Source organism: Mauremys mutica, chromosome 6, assembly GCF_020497125.1.
Source record: "Mauremys mutica isolate MM-2020 ecotype Southern chromosome 6, ASM2049712v1, whole genome shotgun sequence".
NCBI classification, from domain to species: domain Eukaryota; kingdom Metazoa; phylum Chordata; order Testudines; family Geoemydidae; genus Mauremys; species Mauremys mutica.
This window is the reverse complement of record NC_059077.1, coordinates 25237997-25256533: the sequence shown is the minus strand read 5'-3', so window position 1 is coordinate 25256533 and position 18537 is coordinate 25237997. Positions and strand designations below refer to the sequence as shown.

General features: G+C 41.1%; 1 protein-coding gene across 3 annotated transcripts in view; it reads right to left on the bottom strand.

Annotated features, from left to right (window-relative positions):
* WDR70 (WD repeat domain 70) overlaps positions 1 to 18537 on the bottom strand; it is a 227194-nt gene that overhangs the window by 128425 nt on the left and 80232 nt on the right. For all 3 annotated transcript variants that reach the window (XM_045020965.1, XM_045020963.1, XM_045020964.1), the window contains exons 8-9: positions 15158 to 15311; positions 9544 to 9620 (exon numbers count right to left, since the gene is read on the bottom strand). In XM_045020965.1, coding sequence (XP_044876900.1) covers positions 9544 to 9620; positions 15158 to 15311 — 231 coding nt within the window. The remainder of the gene's footprint in view (positions 1 to 9543; positions 9621 to 15157; positions 15312 to 18537) is intronic.

The window sequence follows — 18537 nt, the reverse complement described above, 5'->3', positions numbered from 1 at the left end:
CTAAATGTTTTATTAAGGAAGTTCCCTTGAGGTTGGTGATTATCAGTCTCTAAGATACATTTTAAAGCGTATAAGTATGAACTTGGGTTTTAAGAGGATGGGGGAGATAATAGTTAGGAAAAGATTTTTTTTTAAATAGTAAACCAGCTGTAAAGTAACCACAGTCCTGGCTGCATCAACAAATCACAAAGCTCAGGACTGCTAAATTTCAAGGTTGGCTGTGATTCTATTTCTGAAAAGGCGAAAGGAAGTAAGACTAGGGACACAAAACACCTGCTGCTGTAGAATTTAATATCACCCAGCTCTCTTGCTTGTTCATACAGAAATACCCATCACATGTGTGATAAGAAAATATCCAGATAGGAAAAACAAAATGGTCCATTTCCTCTTCGTCCTCTATTTTAACATAAAAATCATCTGATTTTTTGAATGATATAAACAAACTAAGTTCTTTATGTCTTGAAATGGTACGTTTATATTCTTCTATTAATAGAATATTACCACCACCACCAATTTTTCTTTTAACACACTAATTCTGGGCCTCATGCTGAGTGGTGATGTGTACCTGCAATTTCCATTAACTTTAAGATGACTGGGGTACTCAGCACTTTTCAGGGTTAGGGAATTTAATGAGTACAGACAGCTCCTTTTCTGGAGGTGTTCTTTCACATAAGAAATGCAAAAGGCTACATCAGAGTAACATTTGAATTGTAAGTACATATTGATGTTAAAATACTAGAAATGTTGTCTGGATTAAAAATGGCCAAACAAACTAAAACTGAGTTACCAGGAATACATGTCCTCACTCGCAGAAACAGGACAGTCAGACTCTAAAGTGAGAATTGGTACTTCACATAATCAACCATTTGGATAGGGGTTATATATTTGTAACTTACATCCTTTGGATACAACTTTACTTTAAATGTTATAAGACACAGAAAAGCAAACAAAGTCATTTGTTACATTGCAAGAGAGCATGTGTCGGATTTTATTCTGATTAGATATGTACATGCAAACAAACAATTCCTTCAGAAAGGATCCATGTTAATTTGTTAGTGTTATTCAAATATATACATAAGGATAACCACCATATTTCTAATAAAAATGTCAGCTCTGTTTATAGAAGTTTCTCTATGCTATTACAATGCTAACTATCTGCAAAGCACAACAATGGAATGGTATTTATCTTTAATTTAAGGATAAAGAAACATTTATTTGCTCATTTTGTTATGCCCTATATTCATCTAAGCCCAAAAGACAAACTGCAGCTTGGTCTTATAAGGCTTAGGTTTTTACATGAAACCATCATTTGGAATGTTTTCAAGGAAAACAAATAGTTGTAGTCAGGTGTACTGCAGTGAATTATCTTTATTGCTAACAATTGTGCAAAGAAGCCATGAACTAAAGCTGGTTAATATGAGTATACTTCAGATTTACTCAATAATTCCCAGGTTAAAGGAATTTGTAATGTGTCAGCTGACCATCTTTGTTTATCTAATAGAGGAGTCCAAATAATTGAGTCTTATAGTTTTGTTCTCAGTGGAAACATGTGGGTCCTTGAACAGTCAAATATGACACTCTGAGACTCTCTGCTGGTAACCCAGATAACTGCAATCTACATTGTGTAATAAGTACATGGATAGCTAAATAAGGAGAGGTTACTTACCTGTAGAGAAACTGGAGTTATTCAAAATGTTTTGGCCTTATACATGATCAGAAATTCTTGTAAGCAGTGCTCATGGGCCAGCACCAGAGCCGTACATCCCATCAGGTTCCAGTAAAAGGGAATATATAGAGGGGTGGACCTGCCACCGCTCCAGTTCCTTCTCAACCTCAAAGCCTAGCAGGACTCTGAAGCAGTGGAGAAAAGAGAGCTCATAGTGTAACACCCACAGTTGCGAAACATCTCAAAAAACTCCAGTTACTATACAGATAAGTAACCTCTCCTTCTTAGAGCTATTGTCTCTATCAGTGCTCCACCTGAGGAAATTCCTGAGTAATTACAGAGGAGGGTGCTGAGGAGGCTGGCTAGAGTAGTGAGGAGGGGTTAAACTAACAGCAAAAGGAGAGGGTAAAAAGCAGAAAGATATGAGCACTTAGCACAAAATCGAGACGTTGAGAACAAAATTAGTCAAGGAACCAAAGCACATGAAGAAGAAATTCCTGAATTGCCTCTACACTAACGGTAGGAACCTGGATAACAAATAAGAATTGCACATTTATGAGCATAAATTCAGTCTAGTTGGTATTACTGAAACCTAGTGGGATGATTCACACAATTGGAATGGTAAAATTGATTATTATAACCTATTTAGGGAGGACTGAGTGGGCAAAAGGGGATGGAGAGTGGCACTCTATGTCAAAAATGCCATCAACTGTTTCTGAGTCACTGACAATTCAGAAGAAAATGATACATTTTCCCTGGTTAATCATTTAAGCCTCTACTAAATATTGTTGCCAAATGCTTCAAGTTCTTTTCCCACGTACAAATGCCTCACGGACCCATCGATCCCTACATAGCTACATTACATGAGTTAAGTGCAATCTGTGAATTTGCCAGCATAGCAGATGAAATGATCAGACATTACATTGTCAAGATGATGACCAGTTGCAAGATTCGTGAATGACTCCTCGCGGATAAAAGGCCCTACCTTGGAAAAAACTATGCAAACCACCTAACAAGTGGAAAGTGCCATCCACTGTGCTAAGTCACTTTCGATAATATCAGATGTCTTCCAGTCTGTAGAAGTAATGCACTTTGATACAAACTGCAACCCACAAAGCTTCTAAGTCTACATCCACGGTGCCTTTACCCTCACATACACCACATTGCTATCAATGCTACAGATGCAGTGACCTTGGTCACAAGGCAGACTTTCAAGGATATCCTGCCAAGAAATCAGTATGCAAGAAGTGCAACAAAAAAGGACATTCTGCTAAAATCTGTAAGTCCTCTGTCAATAACATAAGAACATAAGAAAGGCCATACCGGGTCAGACCAGAGGTCCATCTAGCCCAGTATCTGTCTACCGACAGTGGCCAATGCCAGGTGCCCCTGAGGGAGTGAACCTAACAGGCAAATGATCAAGTGATCTCTCTCCTGCCATCCATCTCCATCCTCTGACGAACAGAGGCTAGGGACACCATTCTTACCCATCCTGGCTAATAGCCATTTATAGACTTAGCCACCATGAATTTATCCAGTCCCCTTTTAAACATTGTTATAGTCCTAGCCTTCACAACCTCCTCAGGTAAGGAGTTCTACAAGTTGACTATGCGCTGCGTGAAGAAGAACTTCCTTTTATTTGTTTTAAACCTGCTGCCTATTAATTTCATTTGGTGACCCCTAGTTCTTGTATTATGGGAATAAGTAAATAACTTTTCCTTATCCACTTTCTCAACATCACTCATGATTTTATATACCTCTATCATGTCCCCCCTTAGTCTTCTCTTTTCCAAACTGAAGAGTCCTAGCCTCTTTAATCTTTCCTCATATGGGACCCTCTCTAAACCCCTAATCATTTTAGTTGCTCTTTTCTGAACCTTTTCTAGTGCTAGAATATCTTTTTTGAGGTGAGGAGACCACATCTGTACACAGTATTCGAGATGTGGGCGTACCATGGATTTATATAAGGGCAATAATATATTCTCAGTCTTATTCTCTATCCCCTTTTTAATGATTCCTAACATCCTGTTTGCTTTTTTGACCGCCTCTGCACACTGCGTGGACATCTTCAGAGAACTATCCACGATAACTCCAAGATCTTTCTCCTGACTCGTTGTAGCTAAATTAGCCCCCATCATGTTGTATGTATAGTTGGGGTTATTTTTTCCAATGTGCATTACTTTACATTTATCCACATTAAATTTCATTTGCCATTTTGTTGCCCAATCACTTAGTTTTGTGAGATCTTTTTGAAGTTCTTCACAATCTGCTTTTGTCTTAACTATCTTGAGCAGTTTAGTATCATCTGCAAACTTTGCCACCTCACTGTTTACCCCTTTCTCCAGATCATTTATGAATAAATTGAATAGGATTGGTCCTAGGACTGACCCTTGGGGAACACCACTAGTTACCCCTCTCCATTCTGAGAATTTACCATTAATTCCTACCCTTTGTTCCCTGTCCTTTAACCAGTTCTCAATCCATGAAAGGACCTTCCCTTTTATCCCATGACAGCTTAATTTACGTAAGAGCCTTTGGTGAGGGACCTTGTCAAAGGCTTTCTGGAAATCTAAGTACACTATGTTCACCGGATCCCCCTTGTCCACATGTTTGTTGACCCCTTCAAAGAACTCTAATAGATTAGTAAGACATGATTTCCCTTTACAGAAACCATGTTGACTATTGCTCAAGAGTTTATGTTTTTCTATGTGTCTGACAATTTTATTCTTTACTATTGTTTCAACTAATTTGCCCGGTACCGACGTTAGACTTATCGGTCTGTAATTGCTGGGATCACCCCTAGAGCCCTTTTTAAATATTGGCGTTACATTAGCTAACTTCCAGTCATTGGGTACCGAAGCCGATTTAAAGGACAGGTTACAAACCTTAGTTAATAGTTCAGCAACTTCACATTTGAGTTCTTTCAGAACTCTTGGGTGAATGCCATCTGGTCCCGGTGACTTGTTAATGTTGAGTTTATCAATTAATTCCAAAACCTCCTCTAGTGACACTTCAATCTTATCTGGAGTTCTCACAGATGAGGATGATAGTGAACTGAATACCAATGAGGTTCTAAATGTGACAGATCACCAAGCCACTGCACACTAGCAAGTGCGAGTCAACAGCCATGAGATGAGGATGTTACACTATCATTCCCAACCAACTCTACACTGTGCTGTTTGACAGCTCCTGACCTGAGTTGCATCCTTCAGACATATACTCCAGAGTGTATGGTGGATCTCCCATTCCCATCTGGCTATTTTACAGCTGTCTTTGAGTACAAGGGCCATAGTGCCCAAGGGAAAAATCTATGTAGCTGAAAAGGGATTTTCTATTTTAGGATGGAATCAACAAAGGGATCTTCAGACATTAGCTATGAATAGTACAGAACCTGTCCTGCAAACTGAAGATAGGCTACAATCAGGAATCAACCCTGAATTTCCAGAAGTTTTCACTGATATCATAGTTGTTGCCTCCACCCCCACCCCTAAAAAAAAAAAGTCAAGCACAAGATCCAGTTAAAGAACAATGCAATGCCTGTACAGCATAAAGTGTGAAACATACCAGCTGAACTGAGACAAACACTCAAGGAGGAAATTCTGATACTATGCAAAGCAGATATCATTGAACCGATTGATTCATGAGAATGGATTTCTTCTGTTGTTCTCACCAGGAAGCCTAATGGTGCTATCTACACATGTGGACTTGAGCAATCTAAACTACAACATTGTTGTAGATTGTCATCCTCTATCCAACATCAATGAAATGCTTGTCAACTTGAAGGAGGGAAGAAATAGATGTCATTGTGACAGACCAGCTCAGGCCAGAGCCATAGGCCAATTCACTTGTGTGTGAATTAGGGCTATTGATTAATCGCAGTTAACTCACGTGATTAACTCAAAAAAATTAATCGCGATTAATCGCAGTTTTAATCACCCTGTTAAACAAGAGAATACCAAGTGAAATTTATTAAATATTTTGGATGTTTTTCTACATTTTCATATATATTGTATTCTGGGTTGTAACTGAAATCAAAGTGTACATTATTTTTTATTACAAATATTTGCACTGTAAAAATGATAAACAAAATAAATTGTATTTTTCAATTCACCTCATACAAAGTGCAGCTTACAAATGTAGATTTTTGTTACATAACTCCACTCAAAAACAAAACAGTTCCCCCCACCTTACCCGCAATGGCTATCCCTGCAGTTCCGAGGTGTTTGTTGCTGCCTCTCCTCATGGCCACAGCTCCCAGCTTGTCAGCTCCAGACACTGCAATGCAGGGAGGGTTAAAAAAATTCCAAAACAAAATGATGTAAAACTTCAAAGCCTACAAGTCCACTCAGTCCTATTTCTTGTTTAGCCAATCACTAAGACAAACAAGTTTGTTTATATTTATGGGAGATAATATTGCCCTCTTCTTATTTACAACGTCACCAGAAAGTGAGAACAGGCGTTCACATGGCACTGTTGTAACCAGCGTCACAAGATATTTACGTGACAGATGAGCTAAAGATTCATATGTCCCTTCATGCTTCAACCACCATTACAGAGGACATGCGTCCATGCTGATGACGGGTTTTGCTCAATAATAATCCAAAGCAGAGCGGACCACTGCATGTTAATTTTCATCATCTGAGTCAGATGCCACCAGCAGAAGGTTGATTTTCTTTTTTGGTGATTCGGATTCTGTAGTTTACGCATCAGAGTGTTGCTCTTTTAAGACATCTGAAAGCATGCTCCACATCTTGTCCCTCTCCGATTTTGAAAGGCACTTCAGATTCTTAAACCTTGGGTCAAGTGCTGTAGCTATCTTTAGAAATCTCACATTGGTACCTTCTTTGCGTTTCCTAAAAGCTGCAGTGAAAGTGTTCTTAAAATGAGTAACATGTGCTGGGTCATCATCCGAGACTGCTATAACATGAAATATATGGCAGAATGCGGGTAAAACAGAGCAGGAGACACATAATTCTCCCCCAAGGAGTCCAGTCACAAATTTAATTAATGCATTATTTTTTTAATGAGCGTCATCAGCATGGAAGCATGTCCTCTGGAATGGTGGCTGAAGCATGAAGAGGAAAACAAATGTTTAGCATATCTGGCACCTAAATATCTTTCAATGCCAGCTACAAAAGTGCCATGCAAATGCCTGTTCTCACTTTCTGGTGACATTGTAAATAAGAAGCAGGTGGCATTATCTCCCGTAAATGTAAACAAACTTGTCTGTCTTAGAGATTGGCTGAACAAAAAGTAGAACTGAGTGGACTTGTAGGCTCTAAAGTTTTACATTGTTTTGTTTTTGAGCGCAGTTATGTAACAAAAAAAAAATCTACATTTGTAAGTTACACTTTCACAATAGAGACTGCACTACTTGTATGATAAAAATATTTTCTTTTATCATTTTTACAGTGCAAATATTTGTAATAAAAAGTAATATAAAGTGAGCACTTTGTACTTTGTGTTGTAACAGAAATCAATACATTTGAAAATGTAGAAAAAGATCCAAAAATATTTAATACATTTCAATTGGTATTCTATTGTTTAACAGTGCGGTTAATTGCGATTAATTTTTTTTAATCGCAGTTAATTTTTTTGACTTAATCACGTGAGTTAACTGTGGTTAATTGACAGCCCTAATAAATACAAAATAACCAGAGAAAATACAAATATTGCCACTTTCTGAAGTAAGTAGAATAATTTTTTCCCATAATGGTTTCATTTAAAATTCAGGAAAATATAGTTTCTCGCATACACAAAGCAACAGCACAGTTTTTGACTGCTTCTGCCTGAGTCTACCTAGTTCTCTGCTTAGCTCTGTGTCTTTACTCCACAATCTTGTCAACAATCCTGAAGTTATTTTGCCAAATTAAAAAAACTCTCTGAAATCACTAAAGAAAAACCTTACAGTAATTATTTTTTTAATTCTGGAGAAGACTGCAGTGACCTCTTTCTTACTTCTTCAGCACCATTCTTGCTCTTGTCCATTCTGTGACACTAACTGTAATCATGAGTAAGCTGACCCACCTGAAAACAATGGGTGAAATCCTGGCCCTGCTGAAGTGGCAAAACTCCCACTGACTTCAATCAAGCCAGAAATTCACCGAATATATATTTGCATAATACATGCCATACACCATTGTGAAATATATGCTTAAAATCCTGTTTACTAAAGAAACCTTCAAACAGTGAAACTAATGATCAAGACTTACAAGAACTAGTCTCTTTAAACTAGTAATTGTATCTCCTAAATAGTCACTTCTTTCAAGTGATGATAATACTGCAGAAACAGATGACTTCCACACACATTTTATCTAAACTGTCATAGACTCTTCTTTCCTAAAGCATGGATAATTTCTGAGAATAATTTTTGCTTATGTTTAGGATACTTTGTTGAGCTTGTTAACATGAAAAAGAAATTTTCTCGATAAAAGATGTTCTTTAGTCTATAAAAGCTTTGTTGCAGATTTAACATTAAGTCCTAATTGTTACTTTTAAAGTGGTATATCCACACATTGGAGAAAACTGCTGCTAGCATAAAAGGAAATGGGAAATACACTGGATGGTTTCAAATACTTTTCTTATAATGTCATCCATTTGGTTTCTCTGAGAATATAATTACACATCCATTTATAGCACTGTGTATCTGCATTTTACTCACTTGACCAGACCCTTTTAATTCACAGCAATTTAAGCATGAGAGAGCCATTGAATCCCTATTTGGTATAATTGCTAGGTATATGTTTATGCAGACAAAATTAGACAGTCTTGAGAGTATATAATTTCTTAATTTATTTTTCACTATCTACAAACTGTTCAGCTAAGTAAAAATACTGAATTTTAAAGTGGTAAAAGCAGTAAAACTGTCTACCCTTTGTGTTTACAAGAGAAACAACATTTTAAAATCCTATCACTTCATAAATATAGCTGAATATAGTAGTGAAATTTTTGCTTTACTTTTTTGTCTAAGAACTAAAATGTGATTTAAATGGTTTTGTTTATTTTTTTACATTAAAAAAACTAGTAGTTTAAAATGTTGTTTTCTGGTACACATGCCCTCTTTTCTCTCCTTCAAACTGTGTGAACTTTCCAACAAGGAGCATTAGTTTCACTGTGGGAGAGGAGGGTGTAAGCCAGTGGGTGGGTATTGTTAATACAATGCTTTTGTCATTTTGAAAAGTGCTATATTGAAGGCACAGGTTACCAGAATCGTCTGTTTAATTACAAAGGAATCTTCTGTTTATTCACTGCCCTCAGCCCTGAGCACAATGGTACCAGTATATTTAAGTCTCCATTCCCATTTATTACTTGGCCTCACTGCTTAACATTCCAAGAAGGGGGTAAATTAGTGCCAAACATCACAGTGATTTTTGTGATTTGGACACTTGTCACTAGGATCAAGACTGAGACCACAAATTCATTTCCAATCGTCTACTAGACAGCTGTCAAATGGTAACACTAATCAATACCTACCTGGGCTATATTCAAACCTATGACTTTGAAGTGAAAGGCTGTGCCATCCCTCCTACAAATCCTTTGAGACATCCAGTCACTCAGTGAAAATACTAAATTTGGGGGCTGATTTTTACATTTTTCTAATTTGAAATATATTACAGTATATTCATCCATATATTTTTCCTGCTATGTCATCACCAAAAGCACCATATTAAAAAAATAAAGAATGTAGACAAACCAATAAACTCTTCTAGAAGCCAAATTATAGACAAGTCTTACACTGGGTTCCAGATTTCAACAAACAAGTTCACAATTGACTGTTTGCAACCAAGTTATAATTGGGGAAGGTACACAGAGATCCTAAAATGCAAAAGCTGACAAACCCCAAAAACATTCTGGCACTAACATGAACCTATACTCACCCATCATTGGAACAAGTCAAAAATTCTTCTTTTATTTTAGGATGCCAACAGCCTGTATTAAGCATTGCTGTATGACCCTGGAAAAACACAGAAAAACATGAGAACCTAATTCTATGGCAAACAATTTTTTCAAGTAGGCATTTACTTTCCCTTCATTTTTCAGGATCTCCACCTAAAATAACCTACACTATTAACTATATTCCTTACTGCCAATTATTTCATATGTAAAATGGACAGTCTTTTAATAACAGTCCTTCAAACCAATAATGTAATATACAATCATCATGTTGGATGCTTTTTTAAAATACAAAATATCAATACACAAGGAGAAATCTATGGCCAGCAGAGTTAAAGAACAATAAATATATTTAAGTTTATTAAGAATAAAAAAAAATCCCAACAATGGTATTGATCCATTCCTAGATGGAAATGGTAGAATTATCAAAAATAATGCAGAAAAGGCAGAAGTGTTCAATAAATAGTTCTGTTCTGTATTTAGAGAAAAATGGTTCATGTAGACATATGGCATATGATGATGATACTTTTTCCAATCTAATAATAAATTGGGGGAGTTAGAGATTTTTAAATCAGCAGGGTCCAGATAACTTGCATGCAAAGATTTTTAAAAAGAGCAGTCTGAGAACCTTGCTGGACCTTAAATATCGATTTTCAATGAGTCTTGGAACACTGGGCAAGTTCTAGAAGACAGAGAAAACTAATATGTTAATATTTTAAAAGGGTAAACGGCACAACCTGGGTATTACAGGCCTCAGTCTAACATCCATTCCAGGCAAGATATTGGAACTGCACATCAATAAAGAATTAAAGAGGGTAATATAATTAGTGTCAATCAACATGGGTTCATGGGGAAAAAAAAGGTCTGATCAAACTAACTTGATTTTTTTGTAATGCGATTACAACTTTGATAAAAGTAATACTGTTGATGTAATAGACATATTTCTCTAAGGCATTTGACTAGCTCTGCACAACATTTTGATTAAACACTAGAACAATATAAAATTAACCTGGCTGATAGGTCTCAAAATGTAACTATGAAACAGAGAATCATCATTGAGTGCATGGGTCTCATAGTGCTGTCACAGGGTAGCTGTCTCTGTGCCTAGGCTGAGTTCAGCTTCCCTGTACTGGAGCACGTGAACCCAACTGAGCTAATTAAAGAGGGCTGGGCTATATCTGGGCCTATATAAAGAGGTAGAAGAAGAAAGGACTGAGACAGGCTGAGCCCTATGGATGGAACACCACAGTAACTGGCTCCTGTGGTGGGTCCCTGGAGTGAGGGGCCAGGTGCGCCCTGTGGCTGCTGCTCCGGGAAGGGAGCAGAGCTGACTGAGGCTGGGAGGCTGCCAGAAACTGGAGTGCCAGAGACCTCTGAGAGGGGTGTCCCTGAAGCTTGGGGCCAAGGACTGAGATAAGACTATTTTCTGTTTGTTTGATAACCTCTGTTTAAAGAAATAAACCTCCTTGAAAAGAATCAACACGGCAGCACATGCTTTGAAGCTAAGGAGAAGAGACAACCCCTGTTGCAGGTCCTGCAGGGATCAGTTCTTGGCCCTACACTGTTTAAACTTTCTATATCAGTGACTTGGAAGAGAACATAAGATCATAACTAAGACCCTACCAAATTCACGGCTATGAAAAACGTGTCACGGACTGTGAAATCTGGTGCGCTTTAACCTATATTATACAGATTTTATGAGGGAGACCAGCATTTCTCAAATTGGGGGTCCTGACCCAAAAGGGAGTTGCAGGGGAGTTGTAAGGTTATTTTAGGGGGGGTCACGGTATTGCCAGCCTTACTTCTGCACTGCCTTCAGAGCTGGGGGCTAGAGAGCAGCAGCAGTTGGCCAGGCACCCAACTCTGAAGGCGGTGCCTCACCGGCAGCAGCGCAGAAGTAAGAGTGACAATACCATATCATGCCATCCTTACTTCTGTGCTGTTGCTTGCAATGGCTCTGCCTTCAGAACTTGACTCCCAGCCAGCAGCTGCCACTTTCCGGCTGCCCAACTCCAAAGGCAGTGCCACCACCAGCAGCAGCGCAGAAGTAAGGGTAGTAGTACCACAAACCCTTATTCCACCACCTTCCTTCCTCAAGGCCCTGCCCCCGCTTCTTCTCTGCCTCCACTTGGAGCAGCACTCCGCTCCTCCCTGACCCCCTCCCTTGCAAGGGCAATCAGCTGATTGGGCAGGGAGGGAGGGACTGAGAGGAGGGGCAGGAACCCAGCACACTGCAGGAAGAGGCCGGGGAGCTGGCAGGACCAAGCTTCTGCCCCCTGCCCCCGCGGGAGGGGGTGGGGGTGGGGACAGAGGGAGGAGAAGAGTGGGCCGGGCAGGATTTTTAATGGCACGCTGCTGCCTGCTGGGACTCCGGCAGGCAGCAGCGTTCCATTAAAAATTGGCTATAGTGCCGTCTTTGGCACACATGCCATAGGTTGCCAACCCCTGATCTATACACAGAGAGGCTGAGTGACTTCCCATGGCCACAGAGAGTCGAGGCAGAGCTGAAAATACAACCCGACCCTTTTACATCTAGAGGACAATAAATGACATGACACTTCCATTAAGAAGAAATCTTTCTAGTCACTTTTGTAAAACTGAAAATAACATTATAATACCAAGCAGTTTTACACCAGACTCAGTTTAAGTTTAGGTGCTTCTAATAAGAAGTGAAGGTATTCTTTCTTTAATGCCTGTGTATAACTTACATTAAATGTTACTGAGAGTGCTAGGAAAACTTCAGTATATATACCCTACAGTTCACTCTCTCACCACTTCCCCCCAAAACACAATTATTCTTTTTTTTTTTTTTTTTTTTTACTAGTTTACTTGTGCCTCTGAATTTAATTATTCCTGTCACTCTTCTTCCATTTGTGTCTTTTCGCTCTCACGATGGCAAGCCACCTAAAGACTTAAAACTGGACTGTATCATAACTAAATTCATGGAAATATGGAACAATCTACACAGACAAGGAGACAAGACTCTAGCTCATTCTGATCTCAAGTGCTTGGGATTTCCACAGCCAAGTGTCCTTCACCAAAAATGCCATGGTCTACAACTTTCACCCTGAGCTCTATCAGCCACTTCCTGTTGGAGTGAGTTGTGGGAATAGAGTGCTCTTGAGCCATCTTTCAGTCTAATCCATGGAGAGTTTTAAATAATATAACTAGATCCTTGAAACAGATCTGAAACTGGATCAGAATGTATTTTCATAAAAGATAATTTGTAATCTGAGAGTGGACAGAACCATTTCTTCAAGATGGAAATATCTGCTGATGGACATTTTACCAGAATTTAAGCCACTGATATTCTATATCAACTCACAAGATTTCAGGAAAAAACTGGAAAAAAACTAAGCAAACTATCTTTCTCAGGGAAAATGCCTTTATCCAGTTCCTTTGTGTATTTTAGTTAGTTTGACATATTTGAAGTGTTGGCACAAGCTTATTAAATAAGTTTGAAGAGAACAAAGGACTCCTATAATATTACATAAAATTTAAAAACCACACCTTCAAAACTAAAATTGAAACTGTTTCAGATTGTTTTTAAGAGTTATTATGGAGACAGTTTGAGCAACTATTTAAAAAAATTATCAGGGAATGAATACCTAAAAGTCAATATGACAGCATAACTACTCCAGCACTTTGATTGTAGGACCATCATATAGTGAGATTTCAGAAGTTTAAAAGATAAAAAAATCTGCATTATTTTTAATTAAACAAGAACAAAACGGCTGTTAATGTTATATGGGGCTTTATATACATTCTGCTAGCCAAAAGAAATAGTGTTCTGATATGAATAGCATCAAGTAATGCAGTACTTAGGCTAGTTACTTGGCAGTAAGCCCTACAAGCACTAAATAAAGCAAATTTATCACAAATCTGAGTGGTAGATTTTATCATTACACTTAAATTATTAATTTTAAACTATTCACAAAACTGACCTGCATTTAAATCATCTATGTAAACAGACTTGGTATCCCATGTAACACATGGGGAAAGAAGATGGAAGAATGGTCAAAACTCACTGAACACGTGTTAAAATACTTTAAAATATAATTTATTATGATTGTGTTTATAACAAACAGGTTTCTATTCTCTCCGAATTACATAAAACACAAAACTATAAAATAAATTACACTGACAAGAGTAGGAGTCAGCCCTTTTTCATGTACACTTTTAACCACTAACAAACAAAAATGCACATTATTACTATTTACTATTCACTGATGTTCTTGGCACTCAGCAAGACACAAAAAGGACAGCTGTTTCTCTCCTCTCAGCAGGAGGATGGCCACCTTCCAAAGGGAAAGGGGAGACCTGAAGTCTTTGCAAACCAAGGTCCCATTTGGGAACAGTATTCAGAAGTGAGCTGAGTCCTTGAGGCAGGCTGAAGAGAGTCTACCCTGGTTATAGGGGGGAGGGAGGGGTGGCTCTATAACTTTGGACTGGACAGAGTTTAAATGCTAGTATGTGAGATAGGGTGGGGGCATAGCACCCCTCTTCCATTATTAAGTAATAAAGTTGCAGCCTGATGCTTAAATCCATTTCTGTGTCAGGCTTTCATTCACCTGTGTGTCCTGATCATACCAACCTCAACAGCTTACAATCTAGATGACAGACAAAGGAAGACATGGTGCACAGTGAATCCTTTCTCTGGGACTCGCACTACATTTAATTATCTTTGCCCTTAATTTAATAGGGATTTTTTCCTCTATTTGCTCATCCTTCAAGCGCAAAGAAAGCATGTATGCTTTGTGGTCTGTTAATGGGAAAGGTAAAGGAGAGGGTGCAAGTATTAAGAAGTATGGGATAAATTATTGCATTCTTTCTGGATTATATGGCAGGGGTGGTCAAACTGTGGCTTGCGAGCACCATGCAGCTCTTTAACAGTTAAAGTGCGGCATCCAACCCCACCCCCCCATTCTCAGTTTACCAGACTGGGGGGCAGGGGAGAGCTCAGGGCTTCTGCTCTGCGGTGGGGTAGTGGGGCTAAGGACTTCTGCCAGAGACAAATGGTGCCTCCTGGAGGGGCGGGGGGCACAATTTAAAGGTTCATCCTTTCCCACAGTTTGAGTAAACTCCTCAGGCATGCCCCCCTGCCTTACCCGCAACGACTATCCCTGAAGTTCCCAGGTGTTTGCTGCTGCCTCTCCTCATGGCCATAGCTCCCAGCTTATCAGCTCCAGACACTGCAATGCAGGTAGGAGGCCCAGCAGCACCATGTGACTGAGCAGCGCCAGCAAACCTTAGCAAAAATTGGGGGGGCAAGTAACTCCATGTGCCCCACCATGCATCACCTCTGGTTTCAGCCCAATGGAGGATTTCAGGGTTTCAGCCCTGTGGAGCTTGCCTGCCGAGGCTCCATGCTTCAGGAGCAGCGGCTGAAGCCCCGAGTCCCAGCTCTTGAACGTCTAAAAATTGTCATATGTGGCTCAGAGGGTCAGTAAATTTGGCCACCCCATTATACGGAAAGCTTGGAAGGGAACAAAATGCTGTTATATCAAGGACCATCACCAGAACAATAAATAACCTAAATAAAAGTACAAGACAACTATACCAGTATAGAATAATACAATTTAAAGTTTCTTAACTTACCTTGGTGTTTGCCATGTCCACAATGTACTGGTCTCCTTTAACACATTCCATTACTGGAAAGCCATCTCTGTCAAGAACTTTAGCTTGAGAGTTACCAGACACAACAAGAATGACATCTCCCGTGCTGCTATACTGTAAAGATTTGATTTGGTGACTGAAAAAAATTAGAAAACACAAAATATGTTTTCATTAAATACAATTTCCTTAAGCCAATTTGAAAATAAAGATGTATCAGTAGTGAGAAAATCCTTAAAAACATAAATGCTCTGAAAATAAACATATAGTGTATATATAGTATTTCTATGAGACAACTAATATGCAGGGATTAGAGGCTACACCTGCAGTGAGAGAAATTTTTTGCACAAGTTGTGCCTACCTGATTGCCTACATAATAACATTTACAGAGTATTATACATTTTACTTTTGGACAAACATATTTACCATAAGGGTACTTTTGTAACTCTAGGTAACAGTAGATAGGTGTCACAAGAGGTACGTCTCTTCAGGGCAGAGATGATCCCAGGATCAAGGGAGGAAAGCTGACCCAGCCAGAGGGGCTTGATAGATCTCTCTGGACATCTCTATACAAACTAGCAGAACCTAGTGTTCAGAGAAGGAAGGATTACTAGTCCAGTGGTTCTCAAAGCCGGTCCAACGCTTGTTTAGGGAAAGCCCCTGATGGACGGGGCTGGTTTGTTTACCTGCCGCATCCACAGGTTCGGCTGATCGCGGCTCCCACTGGCCACGGTTCACCGCTCCAGGCCAATGGGGGCTGTGGGAAGGGCGGCCAGCATATCCCTCGGCTCACATGGCTTCCCGCAGCCCCCATTGGCCTAAAGCGGCGAACCGCGGCCAATGGGAGCCGTGATCGGCTGAACCTGCGGCCGCAGTTGGTAAACAACTTGTTTCCCTGAACAAGCAGTGGACTGGCTTTGAGAACCACCTAGTCCACTTAGGTTAGCTCACAGTAAGTGTAAATTTCGATACATTAAGCAAACCTTTTTCTTTTTGTTCTAATTCTTTTTTCCCTGTGTTTTCAATAACAATCCCAAAGAGCAATAGTAGAGGATTAATAGGATATGTTAAAAAAAAATCTTAGAATGAAGAACTAGTTACAAAGTTTAACTATGAAGCTGCTATTTTAAATGGTTTATGGGATGTTTAGGCAAGGGGAAAAAACGGTTACTCACCTTTTTGTAACTGTTGTTCTTCGAGATATGTTGTTCATTTCCATTCCAAGCAGGTGTGCGCGCTGTGTGCACGCCAGCCGGAAGATTTTCCCCTAGCAGTGCCGTAGGGTCGGCCTGTGCGTGCCCCTGGAGTGGCACCTCCATGGCACCCTATAAAGGGTCCCGCTGACCCTCCACCCCCTCAGTTCCTTCTTGCCGGCACTCCGACAGAGGGCCAGGAGGAGGGATATTGGAATGGACATGAACAACACATCTCGAAGAACAACAGTTACAAAAAGGTGAGGAACCGTTTTTTCTTCTTTGAGTGATTGTTCATGTCCATTCCAAGCAGGTGACTCACAAGCCTGAATTTAGGGGGTGGGGTCGGAGTTCACTGCAGATTGGAGCACTGCACAGCCGAAGGCTGCATTGTCTCTGGCCTGGTGCATGATGGCATAGTGCGACGTGAATGTATGGACTGAAGACCACGTAGCAGCTCTGCATATTTCCTGTGTCAGGACCTGAGCCAGGAACGCCGCGGAGGAGCCCTGTGCCCTTGTGGAGTGGGCTGTGATTGGTGGGGCAGGCACCTTAGCCTGATTGTAGCATTCGCGGATGCAGGCCGTGATCCATGAGGAGATACGCTGTGATGAGATGGGGAGCCCTTCATCCTGTTGGCCACAGCAACAAAGAGTTGGATTGATTTCCTGAACGGTTTGGTTCTTTCAATATAGAATGTCAGGGCCCTGCGAATGTCTAGGGAATGCAGCCTATGCTCCGTGCTGGAGGAGTGTGGCTTAGGATAGAACACAGGGAGAAACATGTCCTGACCCATGTGGAATTGGGAGATCACCTTAGGAAGGAACGCCGAGTGTGGCCAGAGTTGGACTTTGTCTTTGTGAAAAACAGTGTATGGAGGCTCGGACATCAGAGCTCTGAGCTCCGATACTCTCCTGGCCAACGTCAAAGCCATGAGGAATGCGACCTTATAGGAGAGATACAGTAATGAGCACGTAGCCAGGGGCTTGAAGGGGGGCCTCGAGAGGGCAGAAATAACCAAATTAAGGTCCCAGGCTGGGACAGGTTGTCGAGTATGTGGGAAAAGCCTATCCAAGCCCTTGAGGAAGCGACCAACCATTGGGTTTGCAAAGACTGAACCACCGTCAGCTCCTGGGTGGAACGCGGAGATGGCCACCAAGTGGACCCGAACCGAAGAGAGGGAAAGACCCTGCTGTTTTAGATGAAGTAGGTAGTCAAGGATGAGTGGGATTGGGGCAAGCAATGGGGCCTGTCCCTGGTGTTCTGCCCAGATGGAAAGCCATTTCCACTTGGCCATGTATGTGGCCCTGGTGGAGGGTTTCCTGCTATCAAGGAGGACTTGTCTAACCTGCTGTGAGCGTTGCATTTCTACCGGGTTTAGCCATGGAACATCCAGGCTGTGAGGTGGAGCGACTCCAGGTTCGGGTGCCAGAGGCGGCCTCGATCCTGTGTGATCAGGTCCGGGAGCAGGGGCAACACGAGGAGCGCCTGCACGGACATCTGCAGTAGCGACGTGAACCAATGCTGGCGCGGCCATGCCAGCGCTATCAGTATGACTCGAGTGTGATCCCTGCGAATCTCGAGGAGTACTCTGTGGGCCATCGGAATCGGAGGGAAGGCGTAAAGCAGGCCACCTTCCCACGAGAGGAGGAAAGCATCCGTGAGAGACCCTGGACTGCGCCCCATGAGGGAGCAGAACCATTGACACTTCCTGTTGTCCCTCGAGGCAAACAGGTCTATCTGGGGATAGGCCCAGAGACGGAAGATTGAACATGACATGTCCCGGCAAAGGGACCACTTGTGACCATGGAACGAGCGGCTTAGGGCATCCGCTAGGCTGTTCTGCACACCTGGGAGGTAGGATGCCATTAGGTGAATTGCATTCTGTACGCAAAAGTCCCATAATGCGAGGGCTTCCCGGCACAGGGGAGAGGAGTGTGCACCCCCGTTTGTTGATATAGAACATTGCCAAGCTATTGTCTGTGAGGACTGCAACACACCTGCCCGCCAAGCGAGATTTGAAGGTCAGGCAGGCGAGACGCACCACCCGTAGCTCCCTGACGTTGATGTTCAAGGAGAGGTCCTCTGGGGACCAAAGGCCTTGGGTCCTGAGATTCCCCAGATGCGCCCCCGACCCAGATCTGACGCGACTGTTAACAAGGATAGGGCTGG